The sequence below is a fragment of the Oncorhynchus kisutch genome, linkage group LG14 (genome assembly GCF_002021735.2).
Source record: "Oncorhynchus kisutch isolate 150728-3 linkage group LG14, Okis_V2, whole genome shotgun sequence".
In the NCBI taxonomy this organism is placed as follows: Eukaryota; Metazoa; Chordata; class Actinopteri; order Salmoniformes; family Salmonidae; genus Oncorhynchus; species Oncorhynchus kisutch.
In genome coordinates, this window is record NC_034187.2 from 30214091 (window position 1) to 30224819 (window position 10729).

Genomic DNA, 10729 nt, shown 5'->3' on the forward strand with positions numbered 1-10729 from the left:
ACTTGCCTACCTGGTTAAATAAAGGTAAAATAAATAAATAAATAAAAAATGCTGCCAAACATACCCTTGTAAAACTGACCATCCTACCAATCCTCGACTTTGGCGATGTCATTTACAAAATAGCCTCCAATACCCTACTCAACAAATTGGATGCAGTATATCACAGTGCAATCCGTTTTATCACCAAAGCCCCATATACTACCGACCATTGCGACCTGTACGCTCTCGTTGGCTGGCCCTCGCTTCATACTCGTCGCCAAACCCACTGGCTCCATGTCATCTACAAGACCCTGCTAGGTAAAGTCCCCCCTTATCTCAGCTCGCTGGTCACCATAGCATCTCCCACCTGTAGCACACGCTCCAGCAGGTATATCTCTCTAGTCACCCCCAAAACCAATTCTTTCTTTGGCCGCCTCTCCTTCCAGTTCTCTGCTGCCAATGACTGGAACGAACTACAAAAATCTCTGAAACTGGAAACACTTATCTCCCTCACTAGCTTTAAGCACCAACTGTCAGAGCAGCTCACAGATTACTGCACCTGTACATAGCCCACCTATAATTTAGCCCAAACAACTACCTCTTTCCCAACTGTATTTAATTTTTATTTATTTATTTATTTTGCTCCTTTGCACCCCATTATTTTTTATTTCTACTCTGCACATTCTTCCATTGCAAAACTACCATTCCAGTATTTTACTTGCTATATTGTATTTACTTTGCCATCATGGCCTTTTTTGCCTTTACCTCCCTTCTCACCTCATTTGCTCACATTGTATATAGACTTGTTTATACTGCATTATTGACTGTATGTTTGTTTTTACTCCATGTGTAACTCTGTGTCGTTTTATCTGTCGAACTGCTTTGCTTTATCTTGGCCAGGTCGCAATTGTAAATGAGAACTTGTTCTCAACTTGCCTACCTGGTTAAATAAAGGTAAAATAAATAAATAAATGTGAACAGGACTATAAGAGAAAACGTTCTTCTTGCAAAGCATGTAAACGTTTTAAACAGACTTTTATATGAATCTGTCTATCCACAATAATCGTGCTGCAACATAAATATTCAAACACAAAGGTTAAATAAAATAATAAAAACACTTGGTATGAGTAATCAAAATCAAACAGTCACGTGATAAGAGATCAATGGTCGGATTGGTTAGTTCGCAGGCATGTGAGTATTTTCCCGTCGTTGCTCCGCAAGCATTTTATGGTTGGATGCACGTTCTTCGCCCCCCAAAAAATGCCTAAAAGATCTTATCCTTTCGCTGAATCTTTCTCATCGCAGTATAAAATTCACGTTGGACAACAGGAATTTAATAATCACGGCGTATATGGGGACAAGTACAGACAAGAAATCTACGGTAAGGTTTGCTGTCTGAAATAACTGGCTGGCTGTTAGCTAACTCACATTAGCTGGCCCTACTCCATGTGCTGTTGTTTAGCTAGCGGTAAAAACTAGCTAGCTAACATTGGCTAGGTAGTTTACAACAGCTAACTACCTACACCAAATGTTAATGTCCATTTATTACTTGATAATTTAGCTAGGTGGTTATATCCACTCACGACAGGCATTACATGTAGCTTGTTTTAGCCTTTGACTATTTCCAGGTAACGTTAGCCACAAACGTTACAGAAATATACTGTACCGTTAAACTATAAACGCAACAATTTCTAATATTTTTTTCTTCTGAGTTACAGTTCATATAAGGAATGTATGGATTTCACATAACTGGGTAGGGGCGCAGCCTTGGGTGGTCCTGAGAGGGCATAGGCCCACCCACTTGGGAGCAAGTGCTAACTAACAGGATTGTAAATATGTTTGTACACATTTTTAGGGAAATAAGCTTTTGTGTGTGATACTAGCTTGCTACTAGGGATGTTTGATTTAGTAACTAGCCAGAAAGCATAGCTAGGCTATGTTAGGTCGTTGGGAATCAACATTTATTTCATTTCTTATTTTTAAGCGATCGGATGAGGTCCAAAGGGTCACGGACAGGTCAATGTAATCACCTGTCAGGATTCAACATGTTTTGTCCAATATCTTAAAAGATAGGGTGGTCATATTGTTATGACATTTTCAGGGCTGATGTAGAACACCGATTCAAATGAAAGTACAATTTATTAAATTAATATGCAAATCAGGCAGTACAGGATACATCATTAGTCATTTAAGACCAATTTATAGTAGGGTGGTAAATGATCAGATCTTCATGCTATATGCTAAACTGAGTTTGTAACAATTTCTGAAAATTAGAAAACAACATTGATACTACTGTATGCAAATGAGATATTAGCATATTACCAGTCTTAAGAACAAAACAAAATGTACTCATTAATTTAAAATTAGGTTGTCATCTTGTTAATATATATTGATGTTTTATGCAGAACTGGGAGTCTACACTGAGCAGTAAGGTGCCGCGCATGCACAAAAAGATGGGTTCCTATTTACCAGTTATGTTGTATTCAATAGCCCAACTGATTAGGACTAGAGTGCCAAATAAGTCTAACATAGAAGTAAGCTAAGGTAGGTCTACACCCGAGTTGGGTTAGGTTGTAATGTTATTTTTAGGGATGCACAACATATCGGTGAACTTATGGGGATCGGCCGATATTAGCTAAAAATGCCAACATCGGTATCGGCCCGATGTCTAGTTTAATGCCGACGTGCAAAACCAATGTCAAAGCTGACGTGCATACCTATTTAACATAGGTACACGATGTAATGACAATGTGTAAAATGTTGTGCTACTACACGTGCAACGCAGCATTCCTACCCTAGCCCACAATGTCTGCTGTGTGAATCGAGGTAATGGATTTAATTGACTATCAACTGTTATCTGTCGTGGGTGATGTTGGCTTTCACGACTGGTCAAGCACCGGTACACAGTACTAAGTGCGCTATTTTTCAGATATTGCCCTACCAGAATTACACGGTAATAGCGTCACTGCAATTAGCTTCACAACATACTATGGAACGCCGTTTGGGTAATTGTCAAAAAAGATATACGTCAATTAACACTATTTGACACGTTAAATAAGCTGTTAATTTGACACATCAAATAACACGGTTCTATTATAGAATGTTGTGTGTTTTGAATTTGCACGTGCAAGCAAAGCGTGTCAGTAGCACTGTCAAAGCTGTTCAAAAAAGTTTGCGAACACCAGCCACAAATTATGTTTTTGCAATACTGCGCTGGTAATTAACAATTTATTTGTTTGACTGCAACTTTTGGGGTAGCTAGCTAGCTTTAGCTTGGTAGCTAGCTACCACCAATACAACCAGCCTGAAAACAATGACCCAGTAGTTATTTATTATTTTTAGCAATAATTTCAAATCAAATTTTATTTGTAACATGGTCAAATACTACAAGGGTAGACCCAACAATGCAGTTCAAGAAGAGTTAAGAATCTTCACCAAGTAATAATAAAAAGGATAACGAGGCTATATACAGGGGGCACCGGTACCAAGTCAGTGTGCGGGGGTACAGGTTAGTTGAGGTAACTTGTATATGTAGGTGGGGGTGACGTGACTGTGCATGGATAATAAACATCGGGTAGCAGCTGGAATCATTGTGAGTAAGTATTAGCTAGGTAGCCACTTGTTGTTCGCCTATTAAAATTGAACATCAGTTCATGAAAATAAATAGCTAGCCAGCTACTTAAACCTGTTGCCAAAAGCTAACATTATAAGCAGCCAGCTAGCTTCTTCTGGCTAGTGAGGCTCGACCGGGTTGTGTTGTGAAGCTAGCCACAATAAGGATTAGGCACAATTGTGGAATTTGCGGTTTGCCTTCAAAATTAAAGTTATTTTGAAAGTGTTGCAGAAGGTTACAATTGGTGGAATAATGCCATATTTAGACTATAATATTAACTTCTTGCGGCGAGCCATCCCGGATCCGGGATTGTGAATACAGCCTCAAGCTCATTACCATAACGCAATGTTAACTATTCATGAAAATCGCAAATGAAATGAAATTAATATGCTAGCTCTCAAGCTTAGCCTTTTGTTAACAACACTGTCATCTCAGATTTTCAAAATATGCTTCTCAACCATTGCAAAATAAGCATTTGTGTAACAGCTAGCGTGGCTAGCGTAGCATTTAGCGTTAGCATCAGCAGACAACATTTTCACAACCAGAAAATCATTCAAATAAAATCATTACCTTTGAAGAACTTCAGATGTCTTCAATGAGGAGACTCTCAACCAGCTCACATGAAAGGTAGCTACGTTCCACTTCATTTGTGCAGACAAAGGAATTGTCCGGTTGGAACATTTAATGAAGTTTTATGTTAAAAACATCCTAAAGATTGATTCCATACTTAGGTTGGCATGTTTCTTCGGGCTGTAACGGAACTTTTTGAACTTTTCGTTCTGCGCGACCTGAACGCGCTTTTGTATTTGTTTACCAAATGCCCTAACAAAAGAAGATATTTGCACATAACTGATGGACATTATTGAACAAATCAAAACATGTGGAACTGGGATTCCTGGGAGTGCATTCTGAGGAAGATCATCAAAGGTAAATTAATATTTAAAATGCTATTTCTGAGTAATGTTGACTACCCAATATGGCGGGTATCTTAAAATCTGACCGGTGTCCAAAAATACCGATATCTGATTGTTATGAGAACTTCAAATCGGCCCCAATTAATCGGCCATTCCGATTAATCGGTCGACCTCTACCTGTGATGGGAGGATGAACTGCACTTTTGACAGCAAATAATTTGCCTTGTCTCAGGAACGGGTAAGCTGCCTGTTAGCCAGATGGGACACATTTTCAGTTCACTGGTATTTATCTATGCTTTTATCGTTTGTAGAACTGTAGCCACTGAATTCTGTTACTTTTCACTTGAAAGAATAAAACCATCAATCACACAGTTCGCCTCTGGCACAATAAAGCCAATGCTGCGCAGCGCTCCCTATTTTCACAGTTGCTCACACAGCTAGCAAACTAGCACTCGTCATGGAAATGGGGTTTGAGGAAAGTGAATTTGGACCAATCCCTGACAACCCATACATCAAAATGTAGCTATGAAACTACTTTGTAACCTGTTTTTTTTCGTGTCTCTGATAGACAAAATGCAATGACCGAGCCGAAAAATGTTTTACCTTATATTTCAGTCAGTGGACATCCGATGACCGTGAAACACCCTCAGGACTTTCCAATACTGCTTAGCAATACAATGTCAAATCGATCTTACTCTGGTAGGTTGAGGAATACCTTCCGCGAAGAGCATATATGAACACACTGATTTCGCAGGTTTCACAAAAAGGGCTGTCCCACAATTGAAAGTTCTTAGCACGGCACTTGGTTTAAATTTGGACTCGTATTGTGTAAATTTGTAAAACATGGGTAACAACTACCATTTTCATGTTTTCCATTGATTTATGTATTTTGACAACCCTGTTGACACTTAGTGAAAATGGATTTTGTCTACTGCTGTTTTTTTTGTAGAATTCTCTGTGTCCATTGTTTGTCGCATAACCTAACACCCCTAATTATGGTGTTTAATTGTTACCTAGCCAGAAGACCGCTTCTGGGCATATTAAGGTGTCAGCATGCTTCAGTTCTGCTGGCGCAGTGCTAGGCGACCCGAATGAGTGTGCTTGCATATCCCTGAAGACTTTCACTTGAAAAATGAGAAAGTGGCAATAGTTCTGTTTATCCATTTTGAAATGCCATTTTGACTTCTTCAAAATAGTCAGAATTAATCTAAGATAAATTTGTCAATAATTTTGATGTTTTTGCAGAGAAGATCTTAGTCATGCAATTTTTCATCTGACGAGGGTGTTTGGTGCAGTAAGTGGGAAAAAATGTGCATGAGGACGAGTTGTCCCTCGTTGAATGACAACAGGCAGTTTATTGAAGAATCCCTACTGTTGACCAATGGCCGACAAGGGTGCGTAGACTTCAACTACTGATTTGGGCTTGCCTAGATTAAAACGTGTACCCGACCACCTGAAAAACCCCTTGCCGAAGTCCAAAACATCAGAATATATGCACAAACTGTTTCAGCTGGGAAACATGTGGATGCCTTTTGAAGACGGTAATCTGCTGTTTGCTTATCTCTGCCTCTCTCTTCCAGAAAAGACAAAGACCCTGCTCTTCAATGGTACTAAAGCTGTCATGGGGAAAATCTGGAATATAGATACGGAGAAGTGCTCAATGATACAGTCTTCGGGGCCAGGTGTGACACCTGACGTGAGCCGGACACTACTGAGGGGACAGACACTGATTGGACAGGATGGCAGACTTACACGTGTCCAAGGTAATAATCTTCTCAGGTGAATTGCAACCTTCACCCACATCTGAGAACAGGCTGAAGGGAAACCATTCCAGTCAGAATTGAAATCATTATTCCGTCTTCAATTCAGAAAATGATTACTCTTTTTAGTACAGGGGTCTCAAACTCATTAAATGAAGGGCAGAGTGTCTGCTGGTTTCAGTAGTGGCCCACCCATTAGTGCGTTAGGGGCGGTGCCTCACTTGTGATTGGTCAAAAAATGTGTTATTTTTTTACACACACACACAGTTGAAGTTGGAAGTTTACACCTTAGCCAAATACATTTAAGCTCAGTTTCACAATTCCTGACATATATTTATAGTAAAAAAATTCCCTGTTTTAGGTCAGTTAGGATCACCACTTTAAGAATGTGAAATGACAGAATAATAGTAGAATTATTTCAGCATTTATTTCTTTCATCACATTCCCAGTGGGTTAGAAGTTTACATGCACTCAATTAGTATTTGGGAGCATTGCCTTTAAATTGTTTAACTTGGGTCAAAGGTTTGGGGTAGCCTTCCACAAGCTTCACACAATAAGTTGGGGGAATTCTGTCCCGTTCCTCCTGACAGAGCTGGTGTAACTGAGTCAGGTTTGTAGGCCTCCTTGCTCACACATGCTTTTTTAGTTCTGCCAAGAAATTTTCTATGGGATTGAGGTCAGGGCTTTGTGATGGCCACTCCAATACCTTGACTTTGTTGTCCTTAAGCCATTTTGCCACAACTTTGGAAGTATGCTTGGGGTCATTGTCCATTTGGAAGACCCATTTGCAACCCAGCTTTAACTTCCTGACTGATGTCTTGAGATGTTGCTTCAATATATCCACATCATTTTCCTCCCTCATGATGCCATATATTTTGTGAAGTGCACCAGTCCCTCCTGCAGCAAAGAACCCCCACAACATGATGCTGCTACATCTGTGCTTCACAGTTGGGAAGCCTTGCAGGCCTCCCCTTTCTCCTCCAAACATAACGATGGTCATTATGGCCAAACAGTTGTATTTTTGTTTCATCAGACCAGAGGACAGTTCTCCAAAAAGTACGATCTTTGTCATGTGCAGTTGAAACCGTAGTCTGGCTTTTTATGGCGGTTTTGGAGCAGTGGCTTCTTCCTTGCTGAGCGGCCTTTCAGGATATGTTGATATAGGACTCGGTTTACTCTGGATATAGATACTTTTGTACCCGTTTCCTCCAGCATCTTCACAAGGTCCTTTGCTGTTGTTCTGGGATTGGCACTTCTCGCACCAAAGTACGTTCATCTCTAGGAGACAGAATGCGTCTCCTTCCTGAGCGGTATGGCGGCTGCGTGGTCCCATGGTGTTTATACTTGCGTACTAGTTTGAAGGTAGGCCTTGAAATACATCCACAGGTGCACCTCCATAATTTATCAGAAGCTTCTAAAGCCATGACATTTTCTGGAATTTTACAAGCCATTTAAAGGCACGGTCAACTTAGTGTATGTACACTTCTGACCCACTGGAATTGTGGTAGTGTATTATAAGTGAAATTATCTCTGTGACAAATTACTTGTCATGCACAAAGTAGATGGTTCGTTAACAAGACATTTGTGGAGTGGTTGAAAAACGAGTTCAATGACTCCAACCTAAGTGGATGTAAACTTCCCACTTCAACTGTAAATTTGATCAGCACAAAGTAAATGGACTGTCCTGGGGCGCTCAAATGTGCGTCCGTTCAGTCAGAACCTCTGGGTCTGCTCTCCCTCCCAATATGTCTCTTGCATCAGATGGCTTACTTACTTGAGACTTGATCTGCTTTATCAGTTACAGATGGAGCTAAAGGGAATTTGAATTAACTTGTAAATAAATTGGGGTGGCAGGGTAGCCTAGTGGTTAGAGCGTTGGACTAGTAACCGGAAGGTTGCAAGTGTCAGCTCGGGGGTTTGAAATCTGTTGTTCTGCCCCTGAACAGGCAGTTAACCCACTGTTCCTTGGCCGTCATTGAAAATAAGAATTTGTTCTTAACTGACTTGCCTAGTTAAATAAAGATAAAATAAAATAAATAACTGCTAAGATTATTTTTATGGTAGCCTGGGACCGGATAAACCGGACAACTACGTCTAACAAGAGTCGAAGAACAGAGGGATACACTAGCTCGAACCATCTCTGGTCTGGTAGGACAACAATCATGGCAAATTTTGTTACCCCCATATTTTTCATCAGGTTCTACTGTAGGTGACATGTTGTGTGGACTAAAACAGCATAAAATTGGGTCTATCGCAAAGCATGATCAGTTTAATTAGCTACAGTAATTTTTAGATAGCTGGTTAATTTGACAAAAAAAGTAAACCAAACTATCTATTTTTTTGATAAGCCGCTAGCTAGTTAGCTCACATGCCAATTTAAAGTCTTAGATATTAGTTTACTAACTCTGAAAGATTCTGAAATAACTTCATATAACTGGCTAGCAGCGCATCATGCTTTGTGACATTATTAGCTAGCTATCCCCAGTTAGATGTTTTCACATTTTTTTAACTAGGCAAGCCAGTTAAGAACAAATTCTTATTTACAAAGACTGCCTACCCCGGCCAAACCCTAACCCGGATGACACTGGGCCAATTGTGCCTTAGCACTGAGACTGCTGTGAGCCACGGGCGCATCGGCAGGCTTGTTACTTTCTCCCTGGTGTATTTGTGACATGAGCTGGCTGCTCGTTTTCATAGTGTACTCTGCTCAAAACAGTGGCAGCATGTGCAGAAGTGGTCATTTGGTTTTTGACATGCAAAAGTGAAATGGGTGTATTTATGCTGTTCAAATGCACATTTCATTTTTATATATCTTCTCAAAGTAACTAGCAGTAGTTTGAAAACGTTTCATATTTCTGTCATGCTGCTTTGTTGCAAACCCACAACCACCTCGTGCCCCGAGTATTCAGCCAATCAGTGGCCGCCACTGGCTAGTTTTATTTTCAATTTGTGTCTAATTGAGCTAAACATCCAGGTGAGGGGAGTTTCTAACTAATCGGTGACCTTAATTTATCGATCAAGTACAAGGGAGGAGTGTGAACCCAGCAGACACCTGGTCCTCTGTGTAATGAGTTTGACACCTTTGCTTTATGCCACATTCAAGACGACTGGGAACTTGGCAGTCTCTGACATCCGACTGTGTGGTTGTCTCAGGTGCTGTGTTGGTTTCAAAGGGCAGCTGTGTATGTCAGAAGGCCCAGAGGACCAGGAGGCAGTGCTCCCAGTGTGACCGTCCAGCCTGCCCCTCCTGCATCCAGCAGTGCTCCAACTGCTCCAGCCCCTGTTGCTCTGTCTGCACCGTCATCGAGTAAGTGACACTCCTCGCCCTTCTCCTTTCATCCGATTTTACTCTGGTCAGAGTGAGCATCTCTTCTGAGTTGGGTAAAATCAGCAAGCAGAGCATCTACTGCTATTCCACTACCATAGTGTAAGGACCTCAAAGTCCTACATTAAATAATGTACAGAATAGAAGATTGAGTTCTCGACTGAAATAAAACAGTTTATTCTCAACCCTCACAGGATACTGTATGGCTGTAGCCTACGCCAAATAAACCTGTAATAAAATCAACAGTTAGCTCACTTTGTCAGGACATACAATAGACAGCATAGTCATATAACGGAACCTGCCATGCCCAACCCTCTGGCTCAACCAACCACAAGGACTCCTGGCACAAACATTTCAGGCATTCCTGTGGTTGGCAGACAGCAGGTTGACTGGCAGACTGGACCTGGCTAAACCCTGGGTAAATGTGCACTGACAACCTATATAACAGGCATCTAACTGTCTGAGAGTCTCTACAATACTGCCCAAACAAGAAAAAATGCACTGCTCATAGCATGGAACTGAGAAAATGGCTTTTATTTACCTTGGTTTCACAGTATCTTTATACAGTTAATTTTAACATGACCCCCATTTTATCCGAAACACAATCCGAGGTAGGATACTTGTCCACATGACTAAGCATCATGGCTAAGCATGTAGTCATTTTTGCTACAATAAATTACTCATTTTCGACCAAATGAGCAGATACTGCCTTTTTGCTTGGTACAGCAGAATAGTATGCAACATATTTGATTAAGCAAGCAGTGCAGAGCACGTACATTGAGATGTCGCCTATTTAAAAAAAAAAAAAAGTGTATGTATGTATGTATGTATGTATATATATGTATGTATGTGTTTTATTCCACTTTACTTTGCTTGTTACTCATTGTTTTCTCTGTATCCTCTTCTTCAGTTACAGTGGCCAGTATGAGCAAGTACTGTGCTGCGGCTGCTCATCGTAATCAACAATGGAGAAAATTAAGCATTATGCTTGAATGTTTTTAATTTTACATTAAATATTCTTAACTCTAATTTGTTATACATGTTTATGCTTATTTTTTAAAATTTGAACCATGATCCAACTGTGTTTTTGTATATATGTATTTTGCTATGTTTGTGGAATAAATACTTGGACGCTTTA

General features: G+C 40.3%; 1 protein-coding gene across 1 annotated transcript; it reads left to right on the forward strand.

Moving 5' to 3' along the window:
• The first annotated feature begins 1152 nt into the window (after nucleotides 1-1152).
• On the forward strand, nucleotides 1153-10729 carry LOC109904001 (apoptosis regulatory protein Siva). Its single transcript, XM_020501054.2, has 4 exons — nucleotides 1153-1360; nucleotides 6087-6269; nucleotides 9420-9573; nucleotides 10502-10729. Exons 1-4 carry the CDS (start codon nucleotides 1207-1209, stop codon nucleotides 10548-10550), a joined length of 540 nt encoding a protein of 179 aa, XP_020356643.1. The 5' UTR covers nucleotides 1153-1206; the 3' UTR covers nucleotides 10551-10729.